The sequence below is a fragment of the Engystomops pustulosus genome, chromosome 9 (genome assembly GCF_040894005.1).
Source record: "Engystomops pustulosus chromosome 9, aEngPut4.maternal, whole genome shotgun sequence".
NCBI classification, from domain to species: domain Eukaryota; kingdom Metazoa; phylum Chordata; class Amphibia; order Anura; family Leptodactylidae; genus Engystomops; species Engystomops pustulosus.
This window is the reverse complement of record NC_092419.1, coordinates 57,207,648-57,222,845: the sequence shown is the minus strand read 5'-3', so window position 1 is coordinate 57,222,845 and position 15,198 is coordinate 57,207,648. Positions and strand designations below refer to the sequence as shown.

General features: G+C 41.7%; 1 protein-coding gene across 3 annotated transcripts in view; it reads right to left on the bottom strand.

The window, feature by feature from the left end:
• Positions 1-4,392: 4,392 nt before the first annotated feature.
• BTK (Bruton tyrosine kinase) overlaps positions 4,393-15,198 on the bottom strand; it is a 300,928-nt gene continuing 290,122 nt past the window's right edge. For all 3 annotated transcript variants that reach the window (XM_072124772.1, XM_072124771.1, XM_072124773.1), the window contains one exon: positions 4,393-4,669. In XM_072124772.1, the coding sequence (XP_071980873.1) occupies positions 4,601-4,669 (69 nt within the window). In that variant the 3' untranslated portion in view covers positions 4,393-4,600. The remainder of the gene's footprint in view (positions 4,670-15,198) is intronic.

Genomic DNA, 15,198 nt, shown 5'->3' with positions numbered 1-15,198 from the left:
GCCATCCAGCATATACCAATGGTCTTATGGACCAAAAACAGTGCTTCCTTCAGTAAAATAGTTTCATAATGGGATCAGTCATCCTCCCAGGTAATACCCAATAGGAATAAGGGGGCGAAGCAGGAACCAGTTTATTCCAGATATCAGACAGTAGAGAAACTACTTTTATCCAGAATACGGCTATGTAGTCGCAAGTCCATATTACATGGATGAAATCTGCCCCATCCACTTGACATCTGTGACATCTAGAGTTCGCAATCTATGCATATGAAACAACATGGCTGGAGTTAAATAGCATTGATGGATGATAAGTAACTGCATTAATTTATTATTGGCTGCTGGTGATACCGAGGTGTGAGACTCCTGGGCCGCTCCCCAGTCTTCATCAGATAATGAGGGAATGAGAGCCTCCCATCAGGCTCTGACTTGTAGAGGGTGGCTCAGAAAGGAAGGTGGGTATAGATAACGGACACCAGACCCTGAGAACACAGAACCCCAATTAGTGAAAAAGAGGAGAAAGCCATCTCTGCCAGAGGGAACTGAGCCAAAAAAGCATGCCCCAGCTGTAAGCAACAACAGATTTCCCTATCTGGAACATCAAAAGCGGATCTAATTGCCTCCACAGAGAGAGACTCTCCATCCTCCTCGAGAAGTTGAGAAATGTTCATTAAGCCCTTGGCAGTCCAGTATGAACCAACTTGCAAATCTGTAAAATGAAGCAACTCTGGGTGGGACCAGAAGGGAACATGATTGAGGGTTCCTAGTGCAGCTGACAGTTTCTTAGCAAGAGACCAAACCTGCCTGACCAGCCTATGCAGAGGGAGAAGATGGTTAGGCTTATAATAAACACGAGCCACAGGGAACACAGGCGAAATGGCATTCAGCACTGGGAATCTGTCCTAGTGACACCCCACTACGAAGATATCAAAGCTAACCCGCCAGGTAATACAGAAAGGGGTCCGGCAGAGAGGCCTCCGTCTGTACCTTAGGGCGATGCAAAGTGGACAGACGGAGCTTCGCACGTCCAATCCCCCAAATGAAAAAGGTGAACAACTAGTACAGCTGAGCAAAAAAACTTCTGAGCACTGAGATATCTTCATGTTTTAGAGAGCGTACAACAATTTAGTGCAATCATTTTAAGTAAATGTATGCGTCCTGCTGCAGACACAGGCAGGAGCTTCCAAGTATTTACCTTTTCTTTGAGATAAGTCACCAAAGTGGCAATATTAAGGAAAAGGAGCAGGAGATGTCCCGTACAATATGTACCCCAGGTATTGAAATCCTTCCACAGAACCCAAGGCCCCAAACATAGCCCTCCCTACGCAGTGGCATCAGAAAAGACTTATCCCAATTAATGAGGAGGCCAGAGAAGTCACCAAACCTATTTAGAATTAAGCGTACAACAGAGAGGGGAAAGGGGTGGATGGCAACTACTTTGTGTAAACAAATTATCAGTCTCTGATGGTCAGACTTGTGTACAAGAGATAAGTCAGGTTTGGGTAGCTGGCGGGGTGTTGCTCTTATTCAATGCAAAGTACTGGTCTTATTGTGAGAGAAAAACAGTAGAATGGCGCCATCTTGGGGTTGGCACCTCCCCGGCCATCCACCCGTATAGGGGAACGCTTATTGTGAGGAGACTGCAGGAGCGCAATTTGTCTGCGGTAAGTACTAACAACAATGTTTATTACAGCTTTAGAGTGGAGGACAAGGCAGTTTCTATGTTAATAAATAGGATAACTATTAAGTTCCATGAACACCAATAGGAAGTTCACAACGAGTGGGGGCGGGTCTGCTTGGAGGTTTAAAAGGCCATATGGTTGTATGTTGTGGAACAGGCAAGTCAGACGAAGCGCTACGGCGCGAAACAGCTGTCATGTACCTTGCTTTATCGTGAGTCCCTGCGTCTATCCCTCCCTCTGAATGTCTTGACACGTCATGTTTTGTGAGTATCACAAAATAAACCAGATTGAAAAGGAAGAATCGTGGTGAGTGCCATTCTACTGTTTTTCTCTCACACTATTTATAATTAAGATTGCCCTAGAAAGGGTGGCAGCAGGGTTAGCCATGTACAACACTACGTCATCAGCATAAAGGCTAATTCTGTTTTCCCATGCTTCCACTCGTACCCCCTGAAGAGCGGTATCAAGGTGAATCCGGATGGCTAGCGTCTCCATCACAATTGCGACCAGGAGTGGTAAAAGGGGACACCCCTGTCTGGTACCTCTATAGAGGCAAAAGGAGGGGGAGAGCAAGCCATTCACCATCACCTTGACAGTAGGGGAACTGTACATTATAGGCACCCACTTGAGAAACCTAGGCCCAAACTCGAATCTTTCCAGTATACCAACAGTTACAGCCATTCTACTGAATAGAATGCCTTGGTCGCGTCTAGCGAGTTCCCACCAACCCTCTGGGAAATAACCTGGGCCAGTCGAATATTATCTGACATGCTTCTGCCAAAGATAAAGCCCGCTTGATCAGGATGTATCATTTACATTATCACTCTACTTAAGCGATTGGCCAGGATTTTATAGTACTTTATAGTACTAATAATAGTCATTATTAAGGAGCAAGATGGCCCTATATGAGCCACACTCCTCTGGGTCCTTTCCCGGTCCTTTCAATAGTGGCATCTTTGAGGGCGAGAGACAATCCCAATAAAATGCCGCTTGGTGCATGTTCAGTTGGTGGGGCGTAAGAGAAGTTGCATATTCTAAGTAGACCTCTAAGGGGAGACCATCAGAGCCCAATTGCCTTACCCTTGGCCATAGAATGAAGCGTTTCAGTGTTCTCCTCTTCTGATATAGGGGCAACTGAGCACTCTCGGGGGATAGGCTGGGATATGTAAGCTCATCTAAGTACTCAGTTCAGTCGTGAGATCAGAATGTCTTCGCAGGAAGATACTGTTGAGGCTGCTGTGGATCTAATATGTAATACCGGGGGAGAGGAGGAAGCCTTCTTTGTTTAGCAGCTTCCCCAATTTATTGCCTGCTTCAAAATATGACTGTCTATTAAAAAAGGGGCTTTTAGCTGCCTTTCCCTTTACCACCGTTAGATAATCACTGCCCAATGAAAGCCAGCACTTCCTGTTTGCCACGTCCAGGTTGCTAACAAAGGCAAACTCCGCCTATCTACAGGCCCTGACCAGTTCCTCCTCATGCAGAGCCAAGGATTTTTAAACAAAAGAAAAAGATGAGCGCAGGCAACCCCGCAGATAGGACTTCAGGGTATCCATGTTAGCAAGTCAACTAGTTCAGCATAATGCATCTCAATCTGTGATTGTTGGTCTGGAATTCTATCTATAGCCTTAATAAGTGTAAGCCAGAAGGGGTGAATCCTATTACTTAAAAGCCTCCCCTCCACCCCTGATGATAAGCTGAGGATAATAGGACTGTGGTCTGACAGCAGCAGGACAGATGGAAAATGTTAGCCGTATCTGCGTGAATACCAGGGGTGCCAAACATATAATCTATTCTGGATAAATCATATAATCTAACTGTGTGGCAAGTGAACTCTTGTAATGACTGGTGAAAGGATCTCCACTGATCGATCCAACCGAGTTGTGACATGAACAGGGCAAGTTGTGAGGAGCCTGGAGAATGGCAAGAGCTGGAGTCTGCTGAGATGCCCCCATTAGTAGAATTTCAGCCCCAGGGTACTGAAATGCATACGTAACTGCTTCCTGCAGGATTTTGAGGGAGCCAGGGGGAGGATTGTACTGACCTGATAATATTATTGGCCTGGAGAATAATAGGGACTAAACAAATACATAATGATGACCATCGAGTTCTATTTGCACTCTTGGAGGGTCCCATCGCAAGAAAGAGTGGATGAATAGGGAAACGCCCCGGGAATAAGAAGTATGGCATGAACTCTTAATCCATTGTACCCAAGGCTTATTTCAATAGCGTGCTGTCTCAGGGATCATATGGGTCTCCTGAAGGGAAATGGGTAAAGACTGTACCTCTCTTGCCAGGGGTCCCCAGGTCTCTCATGTTCCATTATATAATGTTATACCCTGCCATTGAAATCGGACAGTAACACAGAATCCGCAGAATATAGGCCCCACATTAAGGAAAGGAAACATACATTCAAGACAATATCAGAGCATAGCAGTAGTGACTCGAATTTCTCCTCTTTCTCTTGCTCGACCATTAACAAAAAAAATTTCCATCAAGAGAAACAAACAACTGAGCTGAGCCATGTTATAAAGTGGCTAAAAAGATAATTATGGGGGAAAAAACCAACAAAACAGTTGGAATTTCCTGTATTTCTTAGTAATGTTAAAGCTTTGGCCATGATATTTTTAAAGTTTTAAAGAAATTTTCATTTTTGAAAACATGCGTACTTTGCATATTTTCCCTGTACCACCTTTACACTTTTGCACATAACTCATAATAGATCCTGAAATAACTTACAATTTTATCTTTATTCTCTATAAATAACAACCCAAAAGTAATTAAACAATTTGTTGAAACCAATTCCACTTTGATTGATTTGTTAAAGAAACTGCGATGCTTTCAAAAGCATTAACTAAATTACAATAAAGAACACACAAGTGGAGTAATACGTTTACATCAAGTCAACTTATTTTGTTATTTTACAAATCTTCCAGAATTTCCAAAATTGCCGCCTGTAGGTCTTGAAATGTTGGTCTGTCTTCAGCTTTCTATGGAAAAATGACAGAAACAAATAATTTGTTGACAAAATCAACATAAGCAGCATCATACATAGAGTCATAATGCAACACTTCACTTTCCTGAGCGTAATCCACTATAGTACAGATGGACTGGTTTTTATGGCTATATGCTATGTAACAAGTTATCTGGTATCAAAAATAGGTTACAGTGACCATGGGCCATAGATTTTCTTTGACTTATTCTACTCCCTGGTTAGGCTAAGTTCACACTACCATTTAAACACCGTTTAACGTTATCAGTTAAAAATCCTATTGACATTAATGTATAGTTTTTTCAGTTAAAAATTGCTACGTTAAACCGTACGGAACAGAGGTTTGAGCGTGTGAAAAAGTATGCAAGTCCCTGGCTGGTATACATTTCAATTCCAATGCAAATGACCTCCAAAGAGCTAAGGAAATGAAGAGGCTGGAGTCTTTTAGTAGTTATAGTGAATCTTATGTGTTTGGGGGAAATCGAATAAAACTCACAAAGCTTTCTTAGGACCCTTTCTATGAGCCTTTCACATGAAAGCAGTTTTTACTATAATTGATGAAAAACACATTGGGGCACATTTACTAAAAACTGTGCAAACTCCACTATGTGCAGTTTGTCAGTGTAGTGTGCAGAGGGCGCGAGATTCATGAATTGTGGTGCCCATTCTTCACCAATTGGGTGCTCCCTGCACTGCCCCGACAGAGTGCATCAACTGTTTTTGGTGCACCTTTAACATAGGGTGTGCGACAAACTTCTTTTGGAATTCTCATGACAATGTGATGCACGGTCCGTCTGTGCACCGGAATTGCTTTGAAAACATCACACCTTGTTGTTCATCATCATCAGTGAAAATCAGACTGATGTTGCTGACCCATAGACTTGTATTGCCTTCTGTGATACGCATCAGTGCAAAAAATAGGATATGTTTCATAATTATTTCCACAGACAATGGATCAGTGAAAATACCAGCCAATGTGAAAACACCGATAGAAATCATTGGCTTTGTGAGGCATCTGTGGAAATCACTGAACCACAGATGTGAAAAGTAACACCAATGTGAAAGAGCCCTAACTAGGACCAATGTAATACTAATCATGGCCATATTTGCCACTAGGCATTGGGGACACAGTGATTGATTCTTTAGGTGTGAATTATACATTTTATATATTTATTACATATATATATTTATTATATATATGATTTTTAATCTGCTATTCATTATATTGTGTGTATTAACATTTGTCCCTGGGGGCTTGTTGAGATGTAGAATCTTCTGGCCGTTAAAAAAAGGTCTTTTACTCAGGCTTCAGGTCCAAATGAAAGGCTTGCATTTATTTGCACAAGAAGAAATAAAATAAACAGAGCATAGCAAGAATGCAATGCAAGAATAAATGCTGATAATTCAGGGGTCAGGTTCCAGCTACCTTGGAACAAGCAGCTCCCCTGTGGTCAGATCAGACGCTCTGAACTAAAGACAATCTATGTACACACAGGCAGGGCCGGTTCTAGAGAAAGTGGGGCCCTGGGCAAAACTAAAAGTGGGGCCCCAAAATAAAACTATTTTATGACCAGTCACAGTCAGCAAGAGGCTCCTTTAGTATGGTAAAACAAACTGTAATATGGGAGAATTTTATAGGAGATAGATAAATGATAGGGAGATTTATGGGCAGCATGGTGGCTCCGTGATTAGCACTACAGCCTTGCAGCGCTAGTCAACATCTGCAAAGATTTTGTATGTTCTCTCTGTGTCTGCGTGGGTTTCCTCCGGGTCCTCCGGTTTCTTCCCACACTCCAAAAAATTACTGGTAGGTTGATTAGACTGTGAGGCCCATTGGGGAGAGGGACCGATATTTTCTGAAAGCAGACACTTGCCCCATTTTCAAAATTGCATCAAAGATTTTATAGACATAGGCGCCTTCATGCAATTTTGATTCAAATTGAAACTTTTTATTAAAAATACTTAAAATTTGACTTTGATGGCAAAAAATTTGATCCAAACATGGACATTTGTAGAGTTCACAAATGTGCCCTATTGATATGTTCACATGAATAAATCCACATACTATCACTAACACTGTAATAACTAGATAACTGCTTTTCAGCTAGACATTTTTAGACAGTCACAACCTGCAAAATATATCAATAAAACAGAATAAAAAGTAAAGGCGCCATAAAACCTATAGAATTTTGAAAGCAGACAACCAGGCGATGCATTTGGCAATTAACATTCAAAATTTCCTCTAAAATATGTACAAATCCAGATACTTATATAAAGAAAATATACTTTCCTAAAACAGTTAGATGTGAGGAGACCATACATACCCCACATGTGTATATTCACCAAAATATGCAGCAAAGGGAACTGCAGAAAATTCACACAGATGTATCATTGTCTGTTCCTTAGACAATGGTAACCCAAATAAATAACTACACATCCATAAACCTCTCTAATGAGATAATAATAGTCACGTTTAGATGTGCGCCATTGTATTATCACAATAACAGAACCCTCCGCGCTTCATAAGAATGAGAGTGAGAACGTCATAACATAGGTGTAAATAATGGAGGATGATGGGAAATAAAAACTTTATTCCAGGACATGTGTGTGTTTTTGGTGTTACATATAACTTTATGGACATGTTCTGGTCACGGTGTAGTCACATTAAGCGAAGAGGATTGAATGTTCATCGTATCAGTCAATTTTCCCAACAAAAAATAACTATCACAAAATAAAAGGGAATAAGAGAGAATGGGCCACATTTATCACTTTTGTGCGCCTAAGTGTAGTAGTTGCGCCTAAATTCTGGCGCACTGTTTTCCAGAATTATCACAAGCTACAACCATCTGTGATAAGGTAATTTCCTGCATCTTATTAAACACTTTACTTTAACACAGTTTAGGCACAATTTTGGCGCAGTTAAGGCGTAATGTTAGATTCAGGCACTTACATGTGATCCTGCTACAAGCTCCTCTCTGCTTCTCCCACAGCCCAGCATGAAGATAACACTCACAGCAGCACCAAGGTGTGTGACACCCAGCACCCAGTGACCTCCTCAGCAGGGGCTTCTCCTGGAGGGGATCCCCCAGTGCTAGTCTCCTGCTGCACCCCTGTAATTCTGCACAGTATCCCCCTCAGACACTGTGCAGAATTACATGGGGGACACTTGTCAGTACTATGTGCAACATTCTGTAACATTCTCTTCTCTCTTGCTTTGAGCTCAGGATTCTGCAGAATGTTTTGTAAATAGAAGGTGATGAAGTGTAAATAGAGTCTGCAGCTCCTGTCTGCAGAGTATCTCATGTCTGTATGATCTGTTCTAGTGTCTGCAGTGTCTGATTGAGCTTTGCTGTTAGAAATGAGCTCTTCTGCAAAGGGGCTCAGTGCTTTCTTCTCAGTTAACGCCAGCTTCGGGCTGGAGTGTTTTTGTGCCCGTTTTTGCGCCTAAATGAAAAGTCGCAAGTGATGAATATCATTAGGCGCATCAAAACATCTGGATTGCTAGGATAAATGAGGGAAAGCTGGTTATTTTTGCTGCGCAGCTAGTTTGGCATTTAGTCGCAAAAATGGCACAAAAACGGTGCGCCTGAATGAAAAGGCGCAAAAACAACAGAAAAAAACGATTGATACATGTGGCCCAAAGTGTGTTCTTAGCTTTGCATAGAGAAGGGTTAAAAACATGAATATTAGTTGATATTATCCCTTCTCAAAATGTAGTACTAGTAACATATAAAGTGAATATTTCCATTATCTGTGAGGTGCAGCAGCTCCTGTGTGCAGCAAATGCTCCCGCAGCCTGATGGCTAAGAATCTGGAGATGGGGGAGACACTTCAGAGGGCTGTATCTCTGGTTCTGTGACTCATAGAACCTCACTTCTTTTTTCCTATGAAAGAAGAGAGTCTCCTCTTTTATATGAATCTAAATTTGTTTTTCTGAAATGTAGGAAAACCGAGATATTTATATATAAATATGGCACCTGATATTCTCACTTTAAACCTGAATATCTCTGGATCCATAGCACCTAGAAACAAAATTCAAGATTCATTTGAAAGAAGAGATTCTCCCCTTTCTCCCTGGGGGCCCTGGGCAATTGCCACCTTTGCCTACCCATAGCGCCGGCCCTGCACACAGGTGTCATTTAATACCCAACTATTTCCCCAGACTCCTAGAGTCTTCAAGGGATACACAAAATACATTTTTTCACATAAATAATATATAAAACATCACAATACAGTCTCCCTTTAAAAGGGGAGTTTACCATATACACAAGTAACCAAATCATAAGAAATATAAACACATATATCCCATATCTCACGGCTGCAGCTCTACATCACCTGGCATTAATCAGCTATATTACCCCAGCACACCCTCTGCTCAGGTTTGCACACATATATCTAGTATATAGCCTGTGGAGGTTTGGTAATGGAAATGTCTGGGTAGGTATAAGAAGCGCTTCCCAAAAGTAAGGTGATCCAACATATAATGCTTGGGTTTGAAAAAGGTTTTTATTCAAGTAATATAATGGACTACGCGTTTCGGGGCGGTCCCCGAGTAAAATAATAAAGTAAAATATGTACACATATGTCCCTGAAATGAGTGGTATCGAACAGTGGACATAGTATAGTCGGTGACATAAAAAGAATAAATAAATATATAAAACAATACAAAGGTGAATTCATTTGAACATATCGAGAGGATAAAAAAGTGAATTCATTTGAACATATCAAGAGGATAAAAAGATTAAAAAGCATGTCTATATATATATACCGTATATACTCGTGTATAAGCCGAGTTTTTCAGCACAAAAAATGTGCTGAAAAACCTCACTTCGGCTTATACACGAGTCAAGAAAAAATAAAAAACGTAATACTCACCCTCCGGTGTCCCGATCTTCAGCGTGAGGCTCCCGATCCTCGGCGCAGTACCAGGAGGCGGCGGCTCCTCTGATTTCTTCTGTAGCAGGCAGATCGCATCCATGCAATCTGCCGGTGGGCTCACAATAAGATGCAGCGTTGTCACGGCTGATGACGTCATCAGCCGCGACACCGCGGTATCATTGTGCGCGCCCGCCGGCAGATTGCATGTGGACGCGATCTGCCGGCTACAGAATAAAGAAGAGAGAAGAGGAGCCGCCACCTGGTACTGCGCCGAGGATCGGGAGCCTCGTCCTGAAGACTGGGACCCGCGCCAACGATCCGGACACCGGAGGGTGAGTATTACGTTTATTTTTTTATACGCTTGGCAGGGGGCAGGCTGTATACTTTATGGGGGCAGGCTGTATACCTTTTGGGGGCAGGCTGTATACAACATGGGGACTGGCTGTATACTACACCCTCGGCTTATACTCGAGTAAATAGGTTTTCCCAGTTTTTGGTGGTAAAATGAGGGGTCTCGGCTTATACTCGGGTTGGCTTATACTCAAGTATATACGATATATACACACATATACATACAGTATGTACACATATGTATATCATATGGTATGAGGTGTAGATAAATTTGTATGTAAGTCAGAACTGTATATTTTATCATTGTAATCCCAGCCAGAACTTTTTTGGTCTCTGTGACAATTGGATTTTAAAAATGTTGGGTTGTCATAAGAACCAGGATTAACAATAAAGCTTCATTACACATGTTTTAAAGACCTTGAATACATTTTTTTTAATATACTCACCTCTGTGTGCGACATCCTTTTGGACCCCAACAATAAACCATGCAATTTATAGGCAGGACGATACAAAGTGTAAGAGAACGCATGAACACACACCGTAGCAAAATCACCTCCGGCTTCCCACTCCATGGACTCTCTCGCCATTTTGCAGCCCATCACAATAAGGACCCGCCCCTACTCAAGCTCATCCCTATAGAACAAATCCCCCCCTCCCATCCTGACAGATTCAATCAACTAGTCCCCAGAGAAAACTTCTGGATTTTTAAACTCAATACTCTAACTCCAAGCGGGCTAAACGAACTGATAGAACGGACATAAGACAAAAAAAAAACATCTTCACATCAAAGCTCTTATCAACTTTTGATAATATCCTGCTAATTACCAACTCTGTGACTTTATAACATCATTGTCTAGTAAATCCTTTTTAATTTTGTATTATTATTGCATTAGTTTACAAGTGTTGTAACCACCGTCACCAACCCATTTTTTCTGTTTAATTCAATTTAATTTAAGTTTTTTACCTGTGAAACATCTATTCAGAGCAAGTGAACACACTAACACGGTCATATTAATATCTCTATATCTTATCATCTATCCTATTATGAAAAAATCCATCTCCATAACTTATTCAATCCATCCTCTGCCAACCTATAGCAACCCCTGCCATCATCTCCCCGCTCACATTCACACTCTTTATCAATCCAATCCACCGTTCTTACCCCATCCCCTTATTAATCAGCTACATATCCATACTAGAGTGCCTGTGGCTGCCCCTACACTACATCTGCTCAATCTAGCCTGTGCCTATACAGGCGGTCCCCTACTTAAGAACACTCGACTTACATACGACCCCTAGTCACAAACGGATCTCTGGATATTAGTAATTTATTCTACTTTAGTCCTAGGCTACAATGATCAGCTGTAACAGTTATCAGAGGTGTCTGTAATGAAGCTTTATTGTTAATCCTGGTTCTTATGACAACCCAACATTTTTAAAATCCAATTGTCACAGAGACCAAAAAAGTTCTGGCTGGGATTACAATGATAAAATATACAGTTCTGACTTACATACAAATTCAACTTAAGAACAAACCTACAGACCCTATCTTGTATGTAACCCGGGGACTGCCTGTACTCTCATAACCACGATCGGCCAAGTATCCCTACTGCGCCTGCGCACAACTACGATCCTCCCGATACTCCTACTGCGCATGCGCCAAGTTTCACTTTTATCCAGACACGCTTAAATAGCCTCTGCATCACACAGGACTCTTAGGTGACGCGCAACCACACCAGGCAGAAGCAAACCCGTACTTCATAAGTACCTTATATCTAGATCATGACTAAGGCAGCTCCTGCCGAAACGCGTTGATCCCTTACAATCAGCTTTTGTGTGTCCGCATGATTTTATCTTCAATAAAGGATCATTTTTTCTGCATTGGACCGTCTCCGTGTTTGGCATAAGAGTGCTGGATCCAAATCTACCTTTTCTACACGTTTGTTGGGCCTGTGGACGGAGGCCTGTTTCCGGAGCACCTGCCGTGAATTGGAGTGCGGACTTGTTATCTACACCGGTGGTACGGGTGAGCCGGCGTTTCTTTTTTCTTGTTTTATGCTATATACCTTATATCTACCCCTCGGATATTAACCCCTTCATCTCAGTTTCCCATACTAGTTACTCCCACTTTGGAATAGTGATTTACCAACCACCTTGCTTGCTTCTCCTGCTAATCTTGTCACACAGGTAACTCCCCAATACACCCACCACTCATAGTTACAATTTATGCCACATCTGTTACTTGCCTCCATTCCTATTATTCTCATTTTTCCTATGCATCCCATTTATCCAATACTTCCCCCTATGTCTACTGTCCCACCTTCTCCCCACCATCTCACACAGAGACTTATATACCATTTCCAACCTGTATATTTATTTACCTACCTATTCACCTATTCCCACCACCTACTCATTTATTTATCCACACCTCATACCATATGATATACATATGTGTACATATGTATGTGTGTATATATATATATATATATATATATATATATATATATATATATATATATATATACATGCTTTTTAATCTTTTTATCCTCTCGATATGTTCAAATGAATTCACTTTTTTATCCTCTCGATATGCTCAAATGAATTCACCTTTGTATTGTTTTATATATTTATTTATTCTTTTTATGTCACCAACTATACTATGTCCACTGTTCGATACCACTCATTTCAGGGACATATGTGTACATATTTTACTTTATTATTTTACTCAGTATTTTCACGGACCTGATGAAGGGGGGTGGACCGCCCCCGAAACGTGTAGTCCATTATATTACCCGAATAAAAACCTTTTTCAAACCAAGCATTATATGTTGGATCACCTTACTTTTGGGAAGCGCGTCTTATACCTACCCGGACATTTCCATTACCAAACCTCCGCAACTATTCTATCCGGCACTATCCAGTACCGGAATCCGGTCAGGCGCAACATACCTGCTCCTCCGAATCTTCGATATCTGCTCCAACATAATAGACACAAGGTGTCACAAGGTGAGCAGATATTACAATCTCAACTTAATTTCTATAAACAAAACGTATTGCACTAGGGGCGCCACCTGTGTTCTTCTTTCTATCTTCCTTGTATATAGCCTGCCAGCCCCCTCTAGTGTATAGCCTGCCAGCTCCCTCTAGTGTATAGCCTGCCAGCCCCCTCTAGTGTATAGCCTGCCAGCTCCCTCTAATGTATAGCCTGTCAGCCCCCTCTAGTTTAAAGCCCACCAGTCCCGGCCCCCAATATAATGCCTGCTTAAACGTGAGTCAAGAAAAAAAGAAAACAAAGTTTACGACAGGTACCCCGGGGGACGTCCTGAAGGTGAGTACACTTTTTTTTTCTTGACTCCAGTTTAAGCCATCCCCCCTTCTCCCTCTCGCACTTGTGTTTTGTTTGTCTCAGTGTCTGTTAAGTGTAGTTAGTGTATTTTATTTACGTTACTAGGTCTTGGGCTCTTTAAAATTCAACTTATTATGCAACATCCCATGTATCTCTTTTTTACTTTTGACCCCCTGCGTGAGTAAAGGACGCAGCCATTTTGTAGCTTAAGGCTCAGTCCCATTTTTTGGATTCTGACTTGCATCTCTTCATATGGTTATAATTTTTGAACACTGTTACTTATCTAAAGAGGAAGGAGCACCCTGCAGCTGCCAAGATTTTAGTTTCCTCCTTGGCCCCTTTTGTAGGCTATAAATTTTCGCTTTTTCGTTATCGGTGCCATGTGACGGCATTTTATTTTTGTGGGATGAGATGATTTTTCCAGTTTTACAATTTTGGGGTTGGTATCCCCTATTGTTGAAAATTTAGGAACTTTTTTTGAGGTCCCGAGTAGAAAAGCATCAATTCTATACTGGATTTTTTACTTTTTAATGTTTTCATGTTCACCGTATAGCCCAATAATCATGTTATCTTTATTCTATGGGTCGATATGATTACGGGGATACCATACATGAATATTTTTTCTTATGTTTTACTTAATTTGCCAAATAAAACCCTAATGTGGGGGTTTGTTGGCTACGGAGCTGGTTGATGTCTTGTTTTTTGCGGGACATGTTGTACTTTGCAACAGCATCATTCTGGTGTACATATGTTTTGTTGATCACTTTTTATTGCATTTTTAGTGGGATTCAATAGGTAAAAAATAATTTTTAGTGGGTTTTTTACATTTCTTCTACGGCGTTCATGGTACTGGTTCAATAGTTATTTAATTTTATTCTACGGATTGTTACGGAAGCAGTGATACTATATATGTGAGGTTTGTGTTATGTGTGTGTTTTTAGTGTTACATGTCTCTTTATACACTCACCGGCCACTTTATTAGGTACACCATGCTAGTAACGGGTTGGACCCCCTTTTGCCTTCAGAACTGCCTCAATTCTTCGTGGCATAGATTCAACAAGGTGCTGGAAGCATTCCTCAGAGATTTTGGTCCATATTGACATGATGGCATCACACAGTTGCCGCAGATTTGTCGGCTGCACATCCATAATGAGAATCTCCCGTTCCACCACATCCCAAAGATGCTCTATTGGATTGAGATCTGGTGACTGTGGAGTCCATTTGAGTACAGTGAACTCATTGTCATGTTCAAGAAACCAGTCTGAGATGATTCCAGCTTTATGACATGGCGCATTATCCTGCTGTAAGTAGCCATCAGATGTTGGGTACATTGTGGTCATAAAGGGATGGACATGGTCAGCAACAATACTCAGGTAGGCTGTGGCGTTGCAACGATGCTCAATTGGTACCAAGGGGCCCAAAGAGTGCCAAGAAAATATTCCCCACACCATGACACCACCACCACCAGTCTGAACCGTTGATACAAGGCAGGATGGATCCATGCTTACATGTTGTTGACGCCAAATTCTGACCCTACCATCCGAATGTCGCAGCAGAAATCGAAACTCATCACACCAGGCAACGTTTTTCCAATCTTCTACTGTCCAATTTCGATGAGCTTGTGCAAATTGTAGTCTCAGTTTCCTGTTCTTAGCTGAAAGGAGTGGCACCCGGTGTGGTCTTCTGCTGCTGTAGCCCATCTGCCTCAAAGTTCGACGTACTGTGCGTTCAGAGATGCTCTTCTGCCTACCTTGGTTGTAACGGGTGGCGATTTGAGTCACTGTTGCCTTTCTATCAGCTCGAACCAGTCTGCCCATTCTCCTCTGACCTCTGGCATCAACAAGGCATTTCCGCCCACAGAACTGCCGCTCACTGGATGTTTTTTCTTTTTTGGACCATTCTTTGTAAACCCTAGAGATGGTTGTGCGTGAAAATCCCAGTAGATCAGCATT